This window comes from Cetorhinus maximus, chromosome 16 (assembly GCF_964194155.1).
Source record: "Cetorhinus maximus chromosome 16, sCetMax3.hap1.1, whole genome shotgun sequence".
Lineage (NCBI taxonomy): Eukaryota > Metazoa > Chordata > Chondrichthyes > Lamniformes > Cetorhinidae > Cetorhinus > Cetorhinus maximus.
The window spans coordinates 61,994,962-62,021,420 of NC_135894.1; the positions used below are offsets into that span (position 1 = coordinate 61,994,962).

General features: G+C 43.6%; 1 protein-coding gene across 2 annotated transcripts in view; it reads right to left on the reverse strand.

The window, feature by feature from the left end:
* Positions 1-14,195: 14,195 nt before the first annotated feature.
* The window catches only part of LOC144691616 (transcription regulator protein BACH1-like), an 80,653-nt gene continuing 68,389 nt past the window's right edge, over positions 14,196-26,459 (reverse strand). For both annotated transcript variants that reach the window (XM_078559886.1, XM_078559887.1), the window contains exons 4-5: positions 19,061-19,267; positions 14,196-18,783 (exon numbers count right to left, since the gene is read on the reverse strand). In XM_078559886.1, coding sequence (XP_078416012.1) covers positions 18,349-18,783; positions 19,061-19,267 — 642 coding nt within the window. In that variant the 3' untranslated portion in view covers positions 14,196-18,348. The remainder of the gene's footprint in view (positions 18,784-19,060; positions 19,268-26,459) is intronic.

Here is a 26,459-nt window from a genome sequence, read left to right on the forward strand (position 1 = left end):
GTCATTGTGGAGACGAAGTCCTGCCTTCAACATTGAGGATACTCTCCATCGTGTTGTGTGGCACTACCACCGTGCTAAAAGGGATAGATTTCAAACAGATCTAGCAACTCGAGACTGGGCATCCATGAGGCGCTGTGGGCCATCAGCAGCAGCAGAATTGTACTCAAACACAATCTGTAACCTCATGACCTGGCATATCCCCCACTCTACCATTACCATCAAGCCAGGGGATCAACCCTGGTCCAATGAAGAGTGCAGGAGGACGTGCCAAGAGCAGCACCAGGCATACCTAAAAATGAGGTGTCAACCTGGTGAAGCTATGAAACAGGACTACTTGCATACCAAACAGCATAAGCAGCAAGTGGTAGAGAGAGCTAAGCGATCCCACAACCAACGGATCAGATCTAAGCTATGCAGTCCTGCCACATCCAGCCATGAATGGTGGTGAACAATTAAACAACTCACTGGAGGAGGCTCTGCAAATATCCCCATCCTCAATGATGGAGGAGCCCAGCACAGCAGTGCAAAAGGTAAGGCTGAAGCATTCACAACAATCTTCAGCCAGAAGTGCTGAGTGGATGATCCATCTCGGTCTCCTCCAGAGGTCCCCAGCATCACAGATGCCAGTCTTCAGCCAATTCGATTCACTCCACTTGATATCAAGAAACGGCTGAAGGCACTGGATACTGCAAAGGCTATGGGCCCTGACAATATCCCGGCAATAGTACTGAAGACTTGTGCTCCAGGTATGTCCTGTACACAAAAAGCACAACAAATCCAACCCAGCCAATTATCGCCCCATCAGGCTACTCTCGATCATCAGTCAAGTATGGAAGGGGTCATCAACAGTGCTATCAAGTGGCACTTGCTTAGCAATAACCTGCTCACCGATGTTCACTTTGGGTTACGCCAGGGCCACTCAGCTCCTGACCTCATTGCAGCCTTAGTTCAAACATGGACAAAAGAGCTGAACTCCCGAGGTGAGGAGAGAGTGACTGCCCTTGACATCAAGGCAGCATTTGGCAGTGTGTGGCATCAAGGAGCCCTAGCAAAACCAAAGTCAATGGGAATCAGGGGGAAAACTCTCTGCTGGTTGGAGTCATACCTAGCGCAAAGGATGGTGGCTGTGGTTGTTGGAAGTCAGTCATCTCAGCTCCAGGGCATCACTGCAGGAGCTCTTCAGGGTAGTGTCCTCAGCCCAACTGTCCTCAGCTGCTTCATCAACGACCTTCCTTCCATCAAAAGGTCAGAAGTGGCGATGTTCGCTGATGATTGCGCATTGTTCAGCACCATTCGTGACTCCTCAGATACTGAAGCAGTCCATGTCCAAATAGAGCAAGACCTGGTCAATATCCAGGCTTGGGCTGACAAGTGGCAAGTAACATTCACGCCACACAAGTGTCAGGCAATGACCATCTCCAATAAGAGAGAATCCAACTATCACCCCTTGATATTCAATAGCATTACCATCACTGCATCCCCCACTATCAATATCCTGGAGGTTATCATTGACTAGAAACTGAACTGGACTATCCATATAAATACTGTGGCTACAAGAGCAGGTCAGAGGCTAGGAATCGTGCAACAAAGAACTTACCTACTGACTCCCCAAAACCTGTCCACTATCTACAAGGCACAAGTCGGGAGTATGATGGAATACACCCCACTTGCCTGGATGAGTGGGGCTTCCACAACGCTCAAGTGGGACACCTTCCAGGACAAAGCAGTCCCAGGTTGTTTTTTTTTTGAGAGGGGTGATGACAGTAGCTTTAGAGGAAAGAAGGACATACTGGATGGAGTTCAGAAAATGGCCTTGGGAAGACATCAGCCTTCAATCCCGATTCTTTGGAGGTGTTATCAAGTGGGTATGGCAAATATGAATTTCTCTTTAATGGAGCAAATGGCCACATACTCATTCTCCCATTACCCAAAACCAGAGACTCAAGCTCCAGTGGAGGACAAAGGCTAGATAGTCGATCATTTATCCCAGATCAGGGGGAACAAAAGAGAAAGAAGTTCTATGACGCCCAAAGTACCAATGCAAGTGCATTTATTGATGTATGCATAAACATGCACCCTTCATTCAAGACCCCAATGTTAGAGTCCATCTGCTAGACCCTCTGTGAGAGCAGTTTCAAAGGTTCTATATTGTCTCCTTGGTGCAACATGTCTTCATTGCATAGAAGCTGCATTTGCCTGGATTTTGCAAAGGTTGCTTAATACACTTATTCAGCATTTGCCATCATTTACCCTTTGAAACTGACTGCAACATGGAAATCCTGAAGTCGCAGTCCATCCTTCAATGCTCCACCACAGGCTATGCTGTGGACCACGAGCATACCGCCCCACCTGAACCAGCAATCAGCGAAATTAGCTGATATGGCAAGAGCTTGCCCTTTCCTGCTCTCACACTGTTTTCAGAAACCCCGCAAAAAGTTACATGTTCAGTCAAGGGTTGACATGGATTTTAATGGTGATCTGAGAAATAACTGTTACTGAAAAACAGATCTGGCCCTGAAAGAATAATTCTATTTGTAGAATGCTGTTAATTTTCTCCATCATGCTTAAAAAACTAGGATTTTAAAAACTTTTTTAAAAAAAATGTAAAATGTTCACAATATTTCAGCTTCTATCTTCACTCCATATGTATGTCCCAATCTTCATTTTTCTATATGTAAAATTTTTTAAAAGTTATTTATTTTGAATGCTTTTCACTTGCTGCTTGTCTAGCCCTAAGAATTCCTTATCATGATTGGCTGCTTGAAAGTTTGATAACAGCACTGCTACTCCACGCTGTGAATCTCCATTGACGAATGCAACAATCCACTACACAGTGAGTGGGGGTAACACCACAGAGATCACTACATCTTTCAGCAAGGTATTCTTCAAGGTCATTGATCAGTTCCTTAGATTTGCCGTTGACTGCAAAATCCAGGATCAACATTGGCACGAGCACATTTCCATGCACAGAGCTCTTCATTAAGTTCACAAAGAGGTCAAGGCAAGCAATGGCTGTCTCGTGGCAGAGGGTAACTGTTTGCACTCACTTACAAAATAACATGTCTGTCGAAGTACTCTGCTTACAATTCAAAGCTAACTTATGGAGCATATGAAGGCAAGAATTGAGCCAGCCAAGCTGAAGCAAGTAACCACATATGAAAAGATAGTAATTGAACTACGTGGAGAATATTGGAAAGAGCACTTTTGGGGTCAAGGTGTTAACATCCGGAAAGTACATTTCATTTGCTATCATTCTTCAGTTGTAATGATCCTCATATCTTCATAGCTGGGCTGACCTATGTTACTCAGCTACAATGCACACTAAACTCCCATCATCCTACCTGCCTTACAAGCCATTATCTGGGAGGTGCATTATAAATATTACTCCTTTTCCTGAAGATTGATCTCAAGCGAAGGAGCACAGAGGAAATAACACAACCAGCACCTCTCAGAATGTTGCAATATGCACTCCAGCCACCCCATACCAGCACAGCTACTGGTACCAGGAATGTATAGTTAGTATGTAGGAGGAAACTCTTTCGAGTTATCAACAGTCACAGATTGCAACTCTTTCGAGTACAATCACAGTTCTTGGTTTCAAGGGGCACTGGGTGAAGTGCACTGCACCTGAGGATTGTAACTGACAGGATAGGATGATGAAACAGATGTCCAGATGGCAAGCATTCCTCTTCCACCAGTAACAATGATCAAGAAATATCCTGCAGGAGGAACACAGCACGTGAAACTGGAGGTCTTACTTTTCCATGCTGTGGTGCTTCATCAGATAGCTTTATTCCCCAACTCCCCTCCCTGTCACATTTCCTCTGATTGGTACATTTAATGGGGTGTCATTTGCTATGATCCAGGATTAATGGACTCCATCGACATTTCATCTCAGCAGCACCTTCTCCAAAAATGGCACAATTGTCACTTCCTCCCAACCACACAAAAAAACCCTCATTTCAGATCAATATTTTTTTTCCCCAGTTAATAGCTTAAACAGTGAAAGGAAAGTTTTCTTCCTTCACCTCGCACATAATGCTTGTAAATATTTTGCCTCGTTGATATATGACAGATTGTTGTGCTGCCTCCTGCTATTGTTGTTCAACCATGAGAATGTAGAGGAAACTAAAATCCCACAAAGCAGCTTTCTCTGCCACAAACAGAATTTACCCACAGGCTTTCAAGCTCCTAATGCCAAGTTGAAAATGCAGCTTGAGGACCAGAGTTCATGCTAAGAGGAGCAAACATGTAGGGAGATTCTTATTGCCATTTCCAATAATCATAGGGGATGTAATTTGTGACTTTAATTTCAGTGCAGTGGCAGAGCCCCGATTAGAGGATTCAAAAGTGGCAGTGCAGGAAAGATGGGTAAGGATTTTAAGATGAGAACATGTTCAAGGGGTTGAGGAAAGAGGTTGGAGATTAGGCAAGGAGGTCAAAGTTTTTTTTTGGAGGGGGGATGGTGGGGGAGAGATGGAGACAGTACCTGAGAAGGAACTGTTAACAATAATATGGGGACAGGAAGAGATGTTGGGTGCTCAGCAGTTTGTTGGGAATAGAACTGAGGGAGTAAGAGGTGGGTCCCATGGACAAGATGATTTCAGAGAAGGCATGAGGGGATACAGGAGATAAAGATGAGTTCAGCTCTGGTTCTGCTTGATACGCTAGGAAATGGAGGGAAGCAGCAGAGGCAGTTGAGCAGATAGTCTCAATCATAGTGAGAAAGAAATCCATGAGCTTCTTACATTTGTTGAAGGTGGGAGAGGGTTTAAAGAGATGCTTTATATTGGAAATGGTCAGTGTTATCCTTGCATTCCAGGATGATCCTGGATTAGAGAGCCATTTTGACAAAGGAGACTAGAACTCGATATGGCTTTATACGGTCTAGCCAGATCTGGTGATGAATGGCTAAACCAGTTGTCCATAGTAAATAATGTACAGGGTAGTAGCAAATTTCAGGTTGCCAGTCTGGTAAAATGAGCAGGCAGATGGCAGATGCAATTTAGTGCCAATAAGTGTGAAGCGATGGACTTTGGGAAAAAAAATCATTGAGGCAGCATAATCTGAAAAGTGTTTAATTTTGAAGGGTGCAAATTCACAAATCTTTAAAGGTGACAGTGCACTGCACAGGAGGAGGAGGAGAAGGTCAAACCTGATAGAAATATTCAAAACAACGAGCGGTTTGATAAGACAAACAAGGAGAAGCTATTTCCTCTGGAAAGTGAGTTGGAAAACAGAGATCATAGATTTAAAATAATTAGTAGAGTGGAAATGAGAAATTTCTTCTTAAAGAGGGTTGTTAGAATCTGGAACAACGCCTGAAAGGGTGATATAATAAAATCCTATTGGAATTTTCAGGAGACAGTTGATCATGTGCTTGAAGAGGGCTAGGGTCAGACAGAAAAAACTGGGTGTAGGATTAATTGGATTGTTCTTTTAAAGAGGTAACATTGGTGTGATGGGCCAAATGTGGTCTGTATTGTAAGATTCTATGCTTTAACATGCATGTAGTCCTGTGTCATAGCTGCCCCAGGCTGGCACCTCATTTTCAGGTACACCAGGTGCTATTCCTAGCATGCTCTTCTATACACATTACCATTAAATCAGTAACATCAAACTAGTGTTGGTTACGTGAGTGATACACCAGTCACGAAGTTACAGATTGTGGTGCTGATAATGATGGCCATAATGTCTCTTGGATGCCCAAATTTGAGCTGCTCTGAACCCACCCCATTTTTATATTTGTTTATTCTTTCACAGGATCACTGACTAGGCCAGAACTTGTTGCTCATCTATAATTGCCCTTGAGAAGGGGAGGCAGTGGCCTAGTGATATTGTCACTGGACTAGTAATACTAGGACCTGGGTTTGAATCCCACCATGGTGAAATTTGAATTCAATAAAAATCTGGAATTAAAAGTCTGATCATGATGATGAAGCCATTGCTGATTTTTGTAAAAACCCATCTGGTTCACTAATGTCACTTAGGGAAGGAAATCTGCCATCCTTACCTGGTCTGGCCTACATGTGATTCTAGATCCACCAACAATGTGGTTGACTCTTAAATGGCCAAGGAAACCACTGTATTTTTCAAGGGCAATTAGGGATGGGCAATAAATGCAGGCTTAGCCAACAACGCCCATGTCCTGCGTATATTAAAAAAGGTAGTCGTGAGCTATCTTCTTAAACCACTGCAGTCCATGTGGTGCAGGTACACCAACAGTGGAGGGAGTTCCAAGATTTTGTCCCAGCTGCAGTGAAGGAATGGCAATATAAGTTCCACGTCGGTGGTGTAGGGATTGAATGTTTATGGTTGCAGATGGGGTGCCAATCAAGCAGGCTACTTTGTCCTGGATCATGTTGAGCTTCTTGAGTATTGTTGGATCTGCACTGATCCAGGCAAGTAGACAGAATTCTGTCACACTCCTGACTTGCGCCTTGTAAATGGTGGACAGGCTTTGGGGAATCAGGTGTTCAGTTACTCACCACAGGATTCCAAGCCTCTGACCTGCTCTTGTAGCCACAGTACTTATATGGCTGGGTCAGTTAAACTTCTGGTCAATGGTAACCCCTAAGACGTTGATGATGGGCGATTCAGATAGTATTGCTATTGAATATCAAGGAGAAGTGGTTGGATTCTCTTGTTGAAAATGGTCATTACCTGGCACTTGTGTGGCGCGAATGTTACTTACCACTTGTCAGCCCAAGCCTGAATGTTGTCCAGGTCTTGCTGCATATGCACATGGACTGCTTCAGTATTTGAGTAGTCACAAATGGTGAACATTGTGCAATCATCAGCGAACATCCCTCCTTCACCTTCTTTCCATCATAAGGTCAGAAGCAGCTGAAGGTGGTTCGGCTGAGGACTCCTACAATGTTGTCCTGGGACTGAGATGATTGACATCCAACCACCACAACCACACTCCTTCAACCAGTGGAGAGTTTCCCCCGATTCCCATTGACTCCAGTTTTTCTAGGACTCCTTGATCCCACACTTGGTCTAATGCTGCCTTGATGTCAAGGACAGTCACTCTTGTCTCACCTCAGTTCAGCTCTTTTGTCCACATTTGGACCAAGGCTGTAATGAGGTTAGGAGCTGAATGGCCTTGGTGGAACCCAAACCGAGCAGATTATTGCTGTGTAAATGCCGCTTGATAGCACTGTTGAAGACCCCTTCCATCACTTTGATGAGCAAGAGTAGGCTCACGGGGCAGTAATTGGCCAGGTTGGATTGGTTTTGCTTTTTGTGGACAGGACGTACCTGGGCAATTTTTCACATTGGCAAGCAGCTGTTGTACCTGTACTGGAACAGCGTGGCTTAGGGGTACAGCTAGTTCTGGAGCACAGGCCTTCAGTACTATTGCTGGAATGATGTCAGTGCCTATGGCTTTTGCAGTGTCCAGTGCCTTCAGCTGTTTCTTGATATCATGTGGAGTGAATCCAAACTGTCTGAAGACAGTTCTGTGATGCTGGGGACCTCAGGATGAGGCAGAGATGGATCATCCGCTTGGCACTTCTGGAGGAAGATGGTTGCAAATGCTTAGCATTGGGTAGTGCCACATGATAGAAGATATCCTCAATGTGATTATACAGCTCACTGGTTAGAGAACAGAACCATAGAATGATAAAACATAGGAGGCCATTCAGCTTACCATGCCTGTGCCAGCTCTTTGCCAGAGCTATACAGACTCATGCGCCTGCACTTTTCCCGAAGTCCAGCAAATATTTGCCCTTAAGTATTTATGCAATTCCCTTTTCAATGTTGTTATTGAATTAGTTTCCACCACCCTTTCAAGCAGTGCATTCCAGATCATAACAATTTAACGTGTAACCTTGAAATGTGTCTTCTGCTTACCAACCTTTCTGTCTCAGAATAAATAAGGGAAAACTTGTTGATCAAAAAGCTTCAATATTTTGCACACCTTTGACAATTCTTAACCTTCTCTGCTCTAAGCAGAATAACCCGAGTTTCTCTCGTCCATCCAGATAACTGAAGTCTTTCAGGAGGCACAGAACTTAAACAGTAGCAGAATTTGCAAAGCACATAAAACAAGCACCAGAACAATTTGAGAATGTGATATCACAGTAAACAGAGGAAGAGGATTTCACATCATAAGGAGAGGCAGCAGGGGTAAGTTACAGTAAATATTTAATTTAGCCTACCTATGAAGGCTTAAGCCTTCAATTTGTTTTTGGCAAATTTAGATAGTAACCTAATAAAGGGCATGGCAAAGCACTGCAACCCTGTCGAATGCACATCATGTTCCATGTGGGAACTCCAGGACCCTTCTGGTGACTTGGACAGCCAATGGTGCAGCAAGTAACGTCAGCTGGAGGAGCTCAAGCTCCAGTTTTGAAACTCGAGCAGCAACTGTGAATCCAGCGCTATGTGGGCTCAGAGATACATGGATAGCACATTTCTGGAGGTGGTCACCCCACATCTTAAGAGTGTGCAAGAAGAGGATCAAGCAGGTAATGCATTAGCTCCCAAGTGTATCTTGCTCTCTACTCAGCAATCAGTTCTGAATTCTGGTGAGGTCAACGCTTCCTCTGGGGATTGTGGCCAGAGCCAAGTCCATGGCACCATGGGTGGCTCAACAATACAGCAGGAGGGGGAAGGTTGGTCAGAAAAGCAATGAGGAACAGTCAGGCATTTCTGCGGCCAATACATTCCAGAATGGTGTTGCCTTCCTGGTGCCAGGGTCAAGGAGGTCACCAAGCAATTACAGAACATTCTGATGGTGAAGTGATGAACAGCCAGAGGTCATGGTCCATATTCGTACCAATCACATGGGTAAAGTCTTGCAGGCAGATTTTAAGAAGCTAGGAAATAAATTAAGCAGTACCTCAAAAGATAGTAATCCCCAGATTAATCACAGTACCAACTGGGAGTATAGAAATAGGAGGATAGAGCAGATGAATGTGTGGCTAGAAGGATGGTGCAGGAAGGAGGATTTCCACAGGTTCTAATGGAGTTAGGACCTGTACAAAGCCGGATGGGGTTGTGCTTCAACAGAGTCAGGATCAATATCATCACAGGGAGATTTGCTAGTATTGTTGGGGAGGGTTTACATTAGCTTGGCACGGGGATGGGAACCTGAGCATAGATTCAGTGGTGAGAAAAGCAAAGCTGGAAATGGATGGCAGAACATTAGTAAACGAGTGTGAAAGGCAGAAGAAATAAAGGCTAGAAAATAAAAAAGGTTTGGTGGTATTTATGGTATATACTTCAATGCAAGGAGTCTAGTGTCAATGGCAGATGTATTGAGGGCATGGATAGACATGGGGAAATATGATATCAGAGCAAATATTGAAACATGGCTGAAAGGGCAGGAATAGAAGCTCAGCCTGCTAGGTACAGGGTTTTTGGACAAGATAGGAGTTGAAAAAGGAGTCAGGGAAGGTTACAGTATTGGTTAAAGAAACAGTACATCCATGAGGAAGAGTATGCTAGGAAGATCAAGTAAGGTAATATAGGTTTAACAGAACAAGAAAAAGAAATGGGTAATCACACTGCTAGGAATATATTATAGATTCCCAAACAGAGGAAGAGAGAGCGCAAATGTGGGCAAATTTCTGAAAGAAGTGTGGAGACAAAATGGCAATGACCCTAATGTTAACAGATAAAATCAGTGCCAAATTTTTCAAATGTACTCAGGCAAAACTATTTAGCCAAAAGAAGCAAGTCCAACAAGGGAAGATGCAGTTCTGGGCTTAGTTTTCAGGAAGAAGCTGGACAGGTGGAAGTGTATGACTAGGAGAGCATTTTGGTAGTAGTGATTACAGTTCAGTTAAATTTAGCATAGTTATGGAAAAGGGAAAAGATAGTACAACAGTAAAAGTTCTCAACTGTGGAAAGGCTAATTTTACCAAGTTGAGGGGTGATCTAGCAAAAGTGGACTGGACACAGCTATTTGAAGGCAAATCAATGTCAGAGCAGCAGGAGGCTTTCAAGGAGAAGATAGTCCTGGTTCAGAGCAAATATATTCTCTCAAAGAAATGGATGGTACCCAAATCTACAGCCCCCTGGATGTCAAGGAGCATACAGGGCAGGATAAGGCTACAAAGGGAAGCTCATGTCAGACCAGGGTGCTCAATACTGCAAAAAAAAAACAACCTAGGAGTATAGAAAGTGCAGGGGTGAAATTAAAACAGTAATTAGGAAAACAGAGGGCATGAAAAAATACTGTCAAGTAAAAACAAGGAAAAGCATCAGGTTTTATAAATACATAAAGAGTAAAAGGATAACTAAAGAAAGAGCAGGTAATGTGTGTATAGAGGCAGAAGACGTGGGCATGGTTCTTAATACTTCGCATCTGTCTTCACAAAAGAGGGTGACAATGCACACATTGTAGTTAAGGAGGAGTGTGAAATAATGGATGAAATAAAGAAAGCGAGAGGGGAAATATTAAGGGATTTAGCAGCTTTGAAACATAGAAGATGAAAACAGAAAATTTACGACGGAGGAGGAAGAATATTGTGTCTGTGCTGACCATATTGACATCACACAGCACAACTGGGTGATGTAACACCAGCATACCCAATTTAGATCATGGTGGCCCTGGCAACCAATGCTGATTTCTTTGCTGATGGACCTGTTGCCTTTTTGATCTCTTCATCACAGAACCTTTACAGTGCAGAAGACCATTCAGCCCATCAAGTCTACACTGACTCTCAAAGAGCATTCTACCTAGTCCTAGTCCCTGCTTTATCCCCGTAACCTTACATATTCATTCTTTTTGCATATTAATCCAATTCCCTTTTGAATAGCCTCGATCAAACCTGCCTCCACTACCATCTCAGGAAGTTCGTTCTAGACTCCAACCACCCTCTGGGTGAAAATTTTTTTCCTTATCACATTTACTCCTTTTGCCAATTATTTTGAATCTGTGCCCTCTAGTTCTTGATGTTCTCAAGTGGGAACAGTTTCTCACAATTTACCCTGTCCATACCCCTCAGGATCCGGAATACCTCTATCAAGTCTCCTCTCAGCTTTCTTTTCTTGAAGTAAAACAAGTCTCAACCTCTCCAATCTATCCTCATAGCTACAGCTCCTAATCCCTGGAATCATTCTTGCAAATCTCCTCTGTACTCTCTACAACACCTTCAAGTATGGCGCCCAGAACTGGAGGCAAAATACAGTATTCATACATGCCCCCAGCATTCCCTGTGTCGAAGGACATTTGAATATTCCAGAAAATTTGTAACCAGTTGTCATTGGCGCACCACCTAGCATTTGGAGTTTTCTCACAAAGAGTGGGCCGCTTGGCTTCAGTTCTAGCAACAAGGTTAGCCTTGAACCAGTCAGCATTTTCCACCCTTGCTTCCCATATATTGAGAGTGCGGTATTGTAAATGGTGTCTCGAAGCATGTTCCATTTCACTCCTTGCACTCCTGTCTGGGAACGCCAGACAGCGCCTGTTCAATAGAGTCGTGAAGCTGTTGGTTCTTATCAGGGTATAGCTGACATTGATAAAAGGACAACATTTCTGCTTTGAATGAAAAAACTTCAAGGATTGTAGCCTAACCCTGGTGTACACCAGTGATCTATATTACAGTCAGCAGCAGGTTTGAGAATTCTGTTGAGTGTCACGTTTGGTAATTATCAGGTCCAGTTGGTGTCAGTGCCCTGATCCTGACACATTGTGGCATGAAAGAAAGTGTTAGATAAACAAAGCTTGTTGTAGCAGCAAAGCTCAAGCAGTCTCTGTCTGTTCTCATTTATCTTTCCCTTGCCATGATATCTGAGGTAGGAGAGGCATGCCTCAAGAGTCCGTGCTCACACTCTTGCATTTAAGTTGCCTAGCCAATAAAGATGTTCTGACTTAGTGATTCTGCTGATAGCAGTGTCAAGCTCCTTGTAGAACTGGCCTTTCACCTCTTTAGTAGGGTGCTGCACTGGACCTTGGATACTCATGAGGTTAACTGGCCCAGTTTGAGTTCAGGGATGGATAGAAAGAACACATTCTGAACCAACTGGGGAGCGGCCTTCAACCCCCACCCCAGATCATATCCCAGTCTACTCTCAGTGCCACTGCCAGCAATAATGGTCATGATTGCAGTCTTATAGACAACAGGACTTGTCAGAATGAGGTTCTCCAACCTGATCCCCAGCCATTAGAACACTAGGAGCAGTGCAGTCACTGGATTTAGAGAGAGAAGCATGTATGGGGTTAGTCTGGAGTTTAGGTTCGTCTGAACTCCATGGTAGCAGATTACCCTGCAAGTAGTAATGGACCCATGACCCACTGGGCAGAATCATTTTTGACACTTTTTTTTTTAAGCGTATCTTCATACACACTTTTTCCCCTCTAGGGAACAGTGGGGAGGTGGATTAAGGATTCCAGGCTGATTATAAGCATAATGAACATTCTTCCTGGTGCCAAATCTTGGCATGGGTCTTGAATCCAGAGCTTCTGGGCCAGAGGTAGGGATGCTACCACTGTGCCACAAGGTCTCCATTTTTGACATTGTAAATAGTAAACTTTATCACTGTTTGTACTGATCATTATACATGTATGTTTTAAACCTCAATTTATATCCAGAGATGCAATCTATTGGAATTTATACTCTTTCATCCATTGAGGACGAGATCATATAGTGGCACTTGATAACATTCAGTAAGCTGGTGACAAGGATTTGCTGTTCAATCCCTGGAACTCACTACATTTACGAGAAATTGATCAGATAAAAATATGCTCTGGTTTATGGGCAACAGGCTTCCTTAGAGGTGGCCTATTAACGATGAACTAGAGGAAAACATCAAAAGAAATGAAACAACTTGCATTTATTTAGCACCTCATCACGTCCTCAGGATATCCCAATGCACTTTATAACCAATCAATCACTTTTGGAGCACAGTCACTGGTATGCAGACAAGCACAGCAGACAATTTGCTCAAAGCAATGTCCCACAAACAACAAAGTAATCAGAGAATTTTGTTTTGGTAGTGATGGCTGAGGGAGGAATACTGGTTAGAACACCAGGAAAGCAACCTGCTCTACTTCGAATATGGGAACTTTTACAACTGCCCAAGCAGACAGATAGCCCTTGGGTAACTGTTTCACCAAAAGGTACTAACCTATATCCACAATTCCATTGCAGGGTTTGAACCCACAACCTTATCAAATTGTAGAGCAGGCTCAAAGGGCCGAATGGTTTACTCCTGCTCCTAATTCGTATGTAACCTTCTGACTTGGGTGAAAATGCTACCAGTGGAGCCAAACTGAAATTTAGTTTTGTAAACCTCAATGTATTATGGGAGGTTCCAAGACTCCAATTCCTACTATTTGGTCATGGAAACATTGGCAAAATGGATCTCAAATAGATGCACACATGTACATGAATCAGCAGCCTGGAAGCCAATTCAATGAAACTTGAGCTTAAGTCTCAAAATAGCATCGATAAGCTAGCAGACATAAGAAAACAATGGAAGAGTTCAAAAGTTTCCCACGATGTAAAAAAAACTGAACAAACTTGTTGCACAGTTCTGATGAAAGGTCATCGACCTGAAACATGAACACTCTCTCCAGAGTTGCTTTCTGACCTGATGCGTATTTCCAGCATTTTCATATTTCAGATATTCAGAATCTGCAGTATTTTGCTTTTGCATTAGACCTTCTAGTCATCTGACTGGAAGTGTTCCACTATCATTTCCCCAGTTTCATCTCATCTGGGATATTAAAAGGGGCTCCAGTACTTGCATGTAGAGGCTGAAAGAATTCTATCCACTGGCTCTTAGTTAAACTCTAGTGTAGCTTCTGGCTGAGGCTCATATGCAATTGTTTGCTGCCACAGCCTAATAGTGTACTCACATTCAGTTCAGCTGTCCACATATAATAATGACCCTTGGATGAGATTCCAGAACCTGTTACTTGTTGCAGATTTAACTTGTTGCCACCTTTTGGACAGGAGAAGATATAACTCCATCCAGTGGCAAAGAGCAGGTACTTCAGCAACATAAAGAAAACAGAACAGAATTAAGAATTTTCTGACAGCAGATTAAACAGTATAACATGGAATTCAGATCAATGCATTGTATTCGACCACTTCCCCCACCTCAGTAGTAACCAAATCTTAAAAGGCGTTTGTGATGTAGTTCAGAATAAAAGGAAATAGTACTTGCCTCAAAGTTCATCAACATTCTCTACTTATTAACCTGCAAACTATACAATTTGAAAAGATTCACAAATATTGGAAACTTCTGAGATGAGCAACTCTTCCACACATTTTAATATTTACATTTTATGCAAAATATGTAAAGATTTCAAACTAGTATCTCCAGTGAAGCTAGAACATGCCAAATAATTACTGTTGCTACTTTGAAGATTGTACAATATAAAAAACAAAACAGAAAATGGCAGTGAATACATAGTTACTCAACAATACAACTGTACAATCTGGAAACACTCATGAAAATAGATAGTAAAATATCAGGTATTTGAGCTTAATTCAGAAACTTAATTTTTAAAAGATAATAGGTAGGTTGAATATGAAATAAGTGTAGTAAATAGAACAAATGCAGGCTATACAGCCATTAGTAATTAAAGTCACTGTGCTAACTCCATTGCTGCTTTAGAAAGGAGCACGGTAGCATGTTTACACCAAATGTTTACAAAAAAAAAATCACATCTGTAGTATGTTAGCATTCCACATCTGTTCCACAGTAACGGTTCATTATAAAACTGAACATTAGAAATGTATAAAATGTATTTTTTATATAATAGAAAAAGGCCAATTTTGAAAGCTGCAGAGAAATATAGCACTCAGGCAAGGTCAGTACAACATGCAAAAATCATCTGAAGGTGAAGCAAAGCTTATAAAGCATTTTACATATCTTACAGAAACGATTAGATTCTGCAGAAACCATATGCCAATGAAACCCTCAGGGCAGTAAATTTGACTCTTCTGCACATTTAACGAGGTTAACAGTTGAACACGTCTTGATTTCAATCGTTCAGCCCACATCCCTGCAGTGAATTACATTTTTCCAGGTTATTTCAATGTGCTTCTTCATTAAATGTATATAAATTGAGATATTGCATTTGAAGGCTCAGCCTACCAAAATAAGTATGCCTACTGCTGGTTTTTGTTTTGAGGCAGCTTTTGCTGTAACCAGTTAAACAAGCAGATTTGAACTAGTATAAAATTACAACTGCAGTGAACAAACACCAATTAAAGTATGCACAAGATGTAGCTGGTATCAGACGTCCTGCTCATGGTTGCTACCAACTGAAAAACAGACGTGAGCTGGACAATGTTTATAAACTTTCAGAATTTATAGCAGAACAGTTCCCTATTTTTGTGTAACAGGTAACTGAAAGCTTTACTATTAGATTTTGCAAAAGACTAAAAAAGCAATTAAAAGTTTCACAAAAGAAAATAAAAGTTTTACCTGAGGCAATACAAATATTAGTACTGAGTTCTTTAATTAGAAGATGATTAGAATTAGCAATAGAGTGTACTTGCTTTTGCAATAAGGGGAGGCTCAAGATAAAGGAATTACAAATATAGCAGGAAGCTCAACTCTTTTGGCCACATTTTACTATTTACTTATTTTTTATTAATTTCCACACAACTTTAAAGGGTACAGCATGAACTTCTCTTCATAATCAGTCTCAGATGCCCTCTACTGGAGAAACAAAAACAAGCTTAAAACACGACTTGTTTCTTTCTCTGCTTCAATTTTGATGATATATTCTTAACAAGTGAAATCCTTCACCCCTGCAAAAGAAGCTAGAATTTGACATGACCTCCTGTTTTTTTAACTCATCCAAATCCCTCTTTTAATGTAGGTTTAAATGAATACTCCAGAGAATAACCTCAAATTGTATGAGTTGAGTATCTGAAAGAAATTAAATCTCAAAAACATTTTGCACTAGACACTTAACTTTGTAACCAAACACTGCTTCTTGTAGGACAGTTACCTGGCTCTATTGTACTCTAAAGTGATGAAGATGACAAGAACACTGATAATATGGAGGACAGTCAAATATTCCTGACAACAGGGCTGCACTGGGTGGTCCACTGAAAGCAAATTTAACAAGCTATTCCAATCTCCCACTAAGCGGTCCTCTCATTTCCTCCCTCACGCTCCCCACCAATACACAGGGTGGTGATTTGTGGTCAAATTAAATATGTATCATAAGCAGGTAGGTAAGTTTAATCTTCCCTGCCTTCAGAAAAGTTTGCAGCAGATCATGGAGCAAATTAAACATGCCATTGCCTCTCCTGGTGTATTCATTTTTTATTGAGGTAGTCAAGTTTGTTGGCTGGAACAAGTGGCTTCTACTTTCTGCTACTGCGATCAATGTATAGGGAATACTTCCCAAATGCTTGCTTTCCACAGAAGACCAATTTTAATGCAATGCTCTACACTTAACTATACTATACAGTAAGACATGGATACGAAGAGTCAATTATTTTCAGATAAGATTTTAGAGCAGCAATATTAAACCCAGCTTTTACATTTAATAGTTCATTTTCAAGTAATGTTTAGTAAAGCTGTACTACTTCAATTAGAAACTTTTGTTTAGTAACTTTTTATGTACTGTGCTACTACTGTGAATCATATTATAGCAGTTTAACATCTTTTAGAGACTGATGTTAATGGGGCTCTTATTGAGGGAGTATTACAGTTGCTATATTATTTACAATACCCATAAAACTCCCCCCAAATGAAATGTCTTGTCAAAATATTGTGAAATCATTCCAAAAAAAAATTAAGTAGTGCACACAAAAAGAAATGCAAGTATACCAAAGATTCCTTCCCCCCACAAAAACAAAGGAGGAAACAAATGCTCATGTGAAAAGGAAGACTATTTATACTAAGTATTCATTGGCACAAATCAAGTTCAACAGGAGTGAAGAAAAAGGACATTTAAGTCAATAAAGCCTCAATGAGCTCTTTTTAACTCAGGACAGCAACAGCTCAGTGGGGCTTCACAACCCATGACTACAAACCTCTCATATCTAATGGGGTGATGGCGAGTAAGCAAAGGGAAATGAGCGGGGTGGGAGAAACCCAGGAAGAATGAAGCTCACATCTCAGCCATATCCTGAACCCTTCCAGGGGGTTTTGCTTCAAAAATTCATCTATAAACATATAAAGCTGTCAGGTACTTCTCTTTTTCTCTCCTCTGCACCAAAACTTGAAACTCTGCAGGCAAAATCATCAGAGCATCCCAAAGACAGGAAGAAAAAGAAAAAACACGACAACAAACTCAGCTGTCCTGCTATCACAATTAAACAGGAAGGAGGGTCAAATACATTATATTTAGGCATTAAGTAGTCATGCACACAAAGTTCTCACCTTGCTGATTTTTGAAACAAATCCAGTGTTTGAGAATAGGAGTCACATATCAATTACATAAAGAAATGTTCATTGGTCATCATAGATAGGCTGACAAGAGATGGCACAAGACCTCACCTTCATACTCTGATTAATTAAGTGAACTTGGAGGATCATAAGTCCACATAAATGAATGTTTTGTTTAAAAGGATCAAAGCACTGAAGGAGGCCTTTCGGCCTATTGTGCCTGTGCTGCTTCTTTGAAAGAGCTATTCATTTACTACCAGCTCACTGTTATCAAATGAAATAAATGGTCTGATAATACAGTGTCCTTTATAATGATTGATGAATATCTGATTAAAATGTTCTCATGTTTGAGATATAAATTAGTGTTTGATTATAAAATTTCACCAATGTACAACTCCATGGTTCATGGTTTCTACAGCACCTCAACAATTGAGGGAATTGTGTGTTTTTTTAAAAAGTGAAAATCCAAAATATAGATTTTAAAAGTTTAGTTTAAAGTGGTGTTACCTCATTTAAATATGCAAGAAGAAGATGCAGGCTAGCCAGTGTCTGATGAAGGGATGCTTAAAATTTAATGAAATGTTTAAAATATTAGAGATAAACTGCAGTTTATGGATTGCTCGAATGCATATGTTTACCTCCTTCCCTTTTCCAAATCCTCACATAGTTGCAATTAAGCAGAGGATTTAAAATATTTCATGCCATACCCAGCATTTCTTACATTACACTGAAATAAGCTACCAAGAAGTATTTTTGAACCTTGCATAAATTTCACAAAAAGTAAAATCTATAAATTCAAAAGGAACATTTTGTTTAAAAAACACACCTTAGTTTCAAGACAATATAAATTTCATGCATATAAAGATTGTAGATAATCTGCATTGCTCATCCAGATCCACTGTGCTTCTTAGTTAATTCCTGTAACTGAACTCCAAGCTCAAGTCCAGTTGATGGACACAAAGATGATTGCAGCACAGGAGGGGATAAAGAGAGTACTGGTTCCCATTGAAACTGTGAAATAGAGCAGGATTACTCATCTGTGGTACACTTTTCTATCATTTCTTGGCAGAAATCAGTCATTACAGCCTGGCAGCATTGTTCCATTCCAGGCTGATCAGCTGTAATACTTTCCTGCGGACTGTTGAGTGCATCCATCATTTTCTCTTGAAGCTGAACAGTGGAGCTTTGCTCACTATTGAATTCCGTACTCTGTGCAGCAGCTGTGTATCCTGGATATGAAGAAATCAGATTTGTACAGGTGATGGAGCCAATGCTTCTTTGGGTGTTCAGCACTGAAAGAGGGCACTCTGGGGAGGAATACTTTGCTAGTGTCTGAATTTGTTCAGCAGTCAAGGCTGCTTCTTTGCACACCTGCTTGCAAAGGACAGATAAATTATCCCAGGTTTGACCCATACAAACTTTTAACTGGCCCTTCTCTTGCAGTAACTTTTCCTTTTCACACAACTAAATGGTTGGTGGGGAGGGGAGAGAGAGAAAGAAAAAGATTTTTTTAAAAAAGTATATACAAATAGACATTTTCTATTACTCAACTTTTTTGATGTTGGTGCAGATTTTAAAGCACAAATACATGACAGGTTACTGGTGCAGGAAGACTATCATTTACGGGTAATTGCACACAGGATAATATCATACACGCAAAAAACGATGTTATTAAAAACGAAAATGGCTATTTTTCCATTCATAAAAAACACTTAAAGACCATCCTTTTTATTCAACCTACCAGCTTATGTATTTCACATTCCAGATTTTGAATGCAGTCAAGTTTTCGCTTTCGACAACGTTGCGCTGCAATTCTGTTTTTGCTGCGGCGTCGTACATCATGGATATAATCCAACTGTTCTGGATTCAGTTTATGCAGTTTCAGCATTGTTTGAAAGTCATTTCTAGACAACAGTGTAATTCTCTCAACAGGAAATGGTAGTTTTACCTAGAAGGAACACAAGTGCACAAATTACATTCACAAAAGTCAGGAAAATTACATGATAAATTTTAGGTGCATTAAGGAAAAATCCATGATTCTTCTATCTGTTTATCAGCTGAAGGCATTTTCTATTATTTTTCTTCAATTAAACTAACTTGCTGAAATCAGACTTTCAGGGTTTTCATGAGCAATCAAAGGTTTACTGGGAACTAAACTTGAGCAAACCAGTCAACAATTTCTCCAGTTATGTAGGCAACATTTGAAATTTATAGGAGGTAGATGTTTTTCAAGTCATACACCACCAATAAATTGAAAAAAATCCACATACCTCAAGTCTTCCTATTTGGGATATTTGGTCTGGCAAATATTCAAGATATAACAGATTTTAACCAAGTAGATTGGCAGGAAAAGGGGGGATATGAGGAAAATGTGGGCAGGGAATTCCTACTAGTGCCCTATTCACAAAATACACTGGTTTTTCAGAGGTGAAGTGAAGCTGAATTTTCTGTATAAACTTATTACCATAAGTCCGATTGCAAAATCTTTCATTTATCAGCTCAGATGTATGCATGCAACTGGGCATTCTCCAGCTCCACAAGGAGAAATTGGATTGCCAGGAAATGGGCCATTTTTCAACTGACTATATTAATGCTCTTGATCTTACTTTTTAATTGGCTTCAGTTGAGCACTGCTTTCCTCAATTAACTAATTACTTCAGTAGAGTAGTGCTTACCATTATGATTTCAACTGACTGCTAGGGCAGAATTTTCTGGTCAGCAGAACAGAACGGGAACGGGCGCAGACCTGATCGCTGCCCGCAATCGGGTCCACGCTGCCATTTTACGTGGGCGGGCCAATTAAGGCCCACCCAGCATGAAACGCGGCTCCCAAGGACAACGGGAGTAGGCGGGCAGTGGAGGGACTGCTATGACCACCGCATCCAATGGCAACCCGGCGGCCTGTTTAAGAAAGCTCCTGCAGCCTTGCAAAGGCTGTCAAACATGGCCAGCAGAAGGACTCCTCAGGGTGCTGCTGGTGAGCAGGCCAGGCAGGAGGGTAGGGCAGAGGGGGACTGTGCCCCTCATTTCTCAGGCGATTGCCTTGCTGGCCTCCTCGAGGAGGTGGCAGCACGGCGGGGGGTCCACGTTCCCAGGGACAGGAGGAGGAGGCCCCCCCACATGACCAAACGTGCCTGGGAGGACGTGGCGGAGACAGTGAGCTCCCGCCGTGGTGAGACGCGCCTGGATCCAGTGCCACAAGCGTTTCAACGACCTCTTGCGCTTGGGAAAGGTGAATACCATGTTGGCCTTCGCCACTTAACCCAGTAGGTAGGCTTTCCTCCCTGGCTGCCCACCACTCCCCCAACTCTGAGTACAGTTACTGCATTGAATCATTGACGGCATGTGTCCTTTGCTGGGTGGGCCAGCAGATATTGCCCATACCTAAGTCACCCTGAGAGGGTGGTAATGAGATGGGTTCTGCACCCGCAGCGTGTGGTACAGTGACACCCACATTACTGTTTTTGGGGCAACCTGGAGGATTTGCACCTAGGCACAGTGCTGGGGCTGCAAAACATGTCAAAGTCAGGGTCCTGACATGCTGGGAGGGGAGATTCCCGGTGGAGAGGCACCGATCCATCTGCTGCCCTTTGCGTTCCACGTGCTTGCACCTCCTTGCTTTGCAAGGTTAGACAGTGCGATGCCAAATGTGATGTAGGCTGCATTTGGCCGGGGGGTGGAGGGAACAGGCCTGGCATCTTTTTGAGTGTGCAGTAGCTGCAGGGTGAGGAGGCACTGGAGCCCTGCAATGTTCCACTCTGGTTGAGGTGGGATGGCAGTGAAGAGATTCCAGGTACAAGTTACACTAATCAATGCTCTTCTCTCCTTTCCAGGAGAAGAATGCTCATAATACCGCTGAGCAGTTGAGGACTGGCGGAGAGCCGGCCCAGTTGACAATCATTACCAGGTTCAGGCAGGAGGCCCTCGATCTGGAGAGGCGCCATGAGCCCAGGTCCACCAGTGTTGGTGAGGCTGGGGTGCCACGGGCAGGTATGTTAGCCCAGCACGGAGGTCACCATTAGCGTCCCAGCAGTCACGGCAGTGCTGAATGTCCAGTGATTGAAGTTTGCAACATGGCTTGACCATCGCTTATGGAAGGATGAGCGCATAATGATCCAGGGGACAGGGATGCACATTGACATTGTCTCCACGTTAACTGATCCAATGTCCTTGTTCTTCCTTTCAGCATCAGCTGAGCAGGGCCGGGAGGAGGCAGCACAGGGGCCCCCTCTCACACCTGAGGGCCCTGAAGTCTCTGACCCACCAGCGTCAGACCATCTCTGCCAGGCAGGCACCAGCGCAGATACTAGCACCTCAGTGGAAATTAGATCATCGGCTAGTGTCCTGGGGCACAGCGGTGAGGGCACTTCACTGTCGCTGGAGGAGCTGGCGGAGACAGAGATTGCACATGGCGCCAGCAGTCAGAGGACTGCAGGGGACCAGGTGCATGCTCAGTCGGTGGCTGATGGTGAGCCTCTGGAGTCGTCCGTGAGGCAGCAAACACTGGAAGTCCAGCAGGGTGTGCGGGAAGATCTGGCGGAGATACATGAGGCTATGCTTGGCTTGGTCTCCGTGGTGGAGTCGTCCACACGGACTATCGCCGATGCAATGAGCCTCATGGCCAAGCGTCATGTTTCCTCCATGGAGACAGTGGCGACTCTCATGGAGAGGCTTCCTAGGGATGCGCTCTGACCAGCAAGCCCTCACATTGGCATTGACCTCTGCTGGTTAGTGCCAGTGTGGGAGATGGTCCGGGCACCGAGTTTCCCAGCTTGGTGCCCATCCATCTACAGTAAGCAGAGAGGTCTGAAGCAACCTCACGCTGGCGCAGCAGCTGCCCGTCATCTCTGCGGGCTCCTCTCAGGGTGCTCCGGATGAGGGCGGCAGCAGCTCCTCCACCCCTCTGCCAGAGACCATTACATCCAATGAGGCTGTGACAACTGGCTGCTCCCTCCCAGGCGGGACCAGCACAGGCTCCGCAGGCCAGAAGACAGCCGCCAATATCATCGAGGCCAACAGGACAGCACAGTGAGCAGGCTGCCTCAGATGCCAGTGCCAGCGAGGGGGGGGGGGGGGGGGGGGGGGGGGCGGCACCTAGACGTAGCACCCGAAAGCGTAAATTTAAGACACCTTAGGCACACCACAGGTTTCTCACTGGTGCCTCTGTGTTGCCCCGCAATGAGGTCATGATTAGTTGGCGTGCTGTTTAACACCTTTGTCATTTTGTTTCCTTAAGTTCATTTTGTTTTATCATTAAATTTAGACATGTGACCATGGCTAAGGGTGACTCTTTTCCTCTGCAGGTGGATGGTTACCCATGATGTTATGAATGAGTTGTGTCACACTGAGCTTGACAAGGCCCTGAGTTAATGTTCCTATCCAGTCAGATTTAGCACTCAGGTATCGAGTATGCAGCCTGCAGCACAGGCTTTTGTTGGAGGTCTATCTGTGGTGTTCTAGCTGAAGGTTTGTTGGATTAAAGCCTCCCAGGTGTCCCTGCCTCCCTAGAGTATGCCCAAGTCAGCATCTACCCCCTCAACATTTCCCTGTGCGTACTCATCCTCAGACTCACTGCTGGACTCATCGTGTGCAGCCGCAGCAACTGTGTCTACATCATCTTCGTCCACAGTGTCGCCCCTTTCCAGCGCAAGATTGTGGAGAGCGCAGCATGCAACCATTATCAGCGACAAACGATCTGGGGGGGCTACTGGAGTGCGCCACCTGAACGGTCCAGGCATCGGAAGTGCATTTTGAGAAGACCAATGGTTCTCTCCACCACAGCCCTTGTGGAGGCGTGGCTCCTGTTGTACCACTACTCAGCTTCTGTTCTTGGATGGCAGAGAGACATCATGAGCCACCTTCTGAGAGGATAGCCCTTGTCACCCAGCAATCATCCATCCAGCCGGGCTGGAGCACTGAAGAGCCACGGTACCTGCGAGTGTCTGAGGATGTAGGCATCGTAGGAGCTGCCTGGGTACCTTGCACAGACTTGCAGAATCAGCATTCTGTGATCTCACACTATCTGCACGTTCATGGAGTGGAAGCCCTTCCTGTTCACGAAGGCACCGGGCTCACCCGCTGGTGCCTTGATGGCCACATGTGTGCAGTCTATTGTACCCTGGACACTGGGGGAGCCAGTAATCGCTGCAAAGCCTCTGGCTCGCTCTGTCTGACTGGCCTGGTCTCAGCGGTAGTGGATGAATGTCAATGCACACCTGAAGAGAGCGTCTGTCACCTGCTTGACAGCAGACTGGGAGACACCGCAAAGATCACCCACCGAGTCCTGGAAAGAGCTAGAGGCATAGAAGTTGAGAGCAGCTGTGACCTTTAGAGCTACTGGCATGGGGTGCCCACCCACAGTTAGCGGATATCTCAGGGCCTATATTCTGATGGATAGAGTTGACTGTCTCCCTTGAGAGATGGAGCCTCCTTTGGCACTGCACCTCTGACATATTGAGGTAGTTGCTTCGCCGCCTGTATACCCTGGCAGCAAGGCAGTGGCATCTTTTGCAGCCCCTTCCGCCTTGGACTTCCTGTTGGCCCTGCACCCCTTGTGCCTGCGCCTCTCCTCCCAAAGGTGGCTCCCCTGGAGGCTGAATGTGCACCCTGGCATCCTCCCACTTATAGCCCTCCTTTCCTCCTCAGAGGTGGTGCCTCCAGTGGAGAGCATAACTCCCATTCCCAGGCTAAGCGAAGGCTTCCTGAAACCTGCAGGCCCCAAAAAGGATCTTCACTGTAGAGTGCTGACCTGAAGGTTGAGAGTCCTGTCCAAGCAGCTGTGAAGAGTTTTGCAGTATTTCTGCTCACGAAGGCAAGTATCAGTAACTTTCAAAATTAAATATCTGACTGAGCACATTCGCAACCCCACTGACCCCTCCTATCCCGTCCGTGGATGAGGTTTATACAAATGTGCCCTACTCGCCTGCCCGTCGCACTCATGCAACGACCCGAAGATCGCACGGGACCCGAAAAATCGCCGTCAATTGGTGCCTCAAGGGCCTTAAGTGGCCCGTTAATTAATGGCAGGCGTGCATTGGAGATCATCGTGCGCCCGCCTACCGCACTGAAGTCTATCTGGTGTAACTACACCCACAGTGCTGATAGGGAAGGAGTTCCAGTATTTTGACCCAGTGACAGTGAAGGATATAGTTCCAAGTCAGGTTAGTGTGTGGCTTTGACAGGAATTTGTAGGTGGTGGTATTCACTCTGCTGCCCTTGTTCTTCCAGGTAGTAGAGGTTGCAGGTTTGGAAGGTACAACCAAAGGAGCCTTGGTGAGTTGCTGCAGTGCATCTTGCAGATGGTACACAGTGTGCCAGTCATGGGCGGAGTGAATGGGGTGCCAATGGTGATGGATGGGGGTGCCAATCAATTTCACCCTCAATGCATAATTTCTATTTCTGTAGCTTCCTTCATCTTAAAGCAATTGTATTTAAAAAACATTTTTTTAAAAATAAAGTCAATCTGCATGTATATGCAAACCATCTAGCACGTGTACACCCTTGGTTTAGATCAGAGCACATAACCCTTAGGTTTACAGAAAGCTATTCCCCTGATACTGCATTTTGGGGTAATTTAACATTCCTGAGAAAACACACTGGTTAAAAAGATAAGTTTACTATACAAATCATTTATCTACATAAAACCATTCACCCCTTCTCCCCACTTCAAATTTCATCCACATCCCTTCTTTCCAAAAGATACGCTCAATGTCTCACCAATCTTAAGTCCGCATATTATTTTCCATAAAATATGGAAGGAATTAATATAGGAAGTACTCAAAGGCTATTTTTTCAAATTTCTTCAATTGCTATTGATGGCATGATATAACACTTAATTTCTATTAGCCAGATTTATTCACCAGTGTTAAGAACAGCATTTCTAAACTTTTAGATCCACAAAATTCAAACTGGACAACCCAGTGAGTGCAAACAAAGACAACATAAAGAATGGAGTTGTCTGGGTTGAAGGGCTAGATTACCAGGGCTTGGGATCATTTGTGATTCATGGAGTTGCAGCTTGGATACCAAAAGCTTTAGTTCAAACTTCGTTCAAAATGCAGGTGATCGTATATCAGAGACTATAAAGGTGTTTAAGGAATGAAGTAAAAGATATGTAATAGTGGGTCTCCCACGGAAGTGCTCGTGGTCGGTTGGAAGATACGCTGTTATATTCTATGCAACACATCAGGACCAATGATTTATGGTGATAGAGCGTAGGCTGAAAATTTATTAAGAGCGCATGTGTTATTTTCATGTTTAACTATGTAGTTGCATCTGTATTTTTCCCAGATATTGTAAATCATTGATTAAATCTGTTTAGCCATGCACTGAATTTTATGGTTACCACTTTTTTATTCAGAAACTCCCAAGGAACACAGGAAGATGGCTTTTTAAAAATTTATTCATTCACAGGATGTGGCCCTATGGCCCTTGAGAAGGTGATGGTGAGCTGCCTTCTTGAACCGCAGCAGTCCATGTGGTGTAGGTACACTCACAGTGCTGTTAGGAAAGAAGTTCCAGGATTTTGACCCAGTGACACTGAAGGAACGGCGATATATTTCCAAGTCAGGATGTCAGTGACTTGGAGGGGAACTTCCAGGCGATGGTGTTCAGGCTAGTCCAGTTCAGTTTCTGGTCAATGATAACCCCCAGGATGTTGATAGTGGGGGATTCAGTGATGGTAATGCCATTGAACATCAAGGGGCGATGGTTGGATTCTCTCTTGTTGGAGATGGTCATTGCCAGACACTTGTGTGGCATGAATGTTACTTGCCACTTGTCAGCCCAAGCCTGGATATTGTCCAGGTCTTGCTGTATTTGGACATGGGCTGCTTCAGTATCTGAGGAGTCGCGAATGGTGCTGAACATTGTGTAATCAGCAGCGAACATCCCCACTTCTGAGCTTATGACGGATGGAAGGTCATTGATGAAGCAGCTGAAGATGGCTGGGCTGAGGTCACTACCCTGAGGAACTCCTGCAGTAATGTCCTGGAGCTGAGATGACTGACCTCCAACAACCACAACCATCTTCCTTTATGCTAGGTATGAATCCAACCAACGGAGAGTTTTCCCCCTGATTCCCATTGACTCCAGTTTTGCTAGGGCTCCTTGATGCCACAATTGGTCAAATGCTGCCTTGA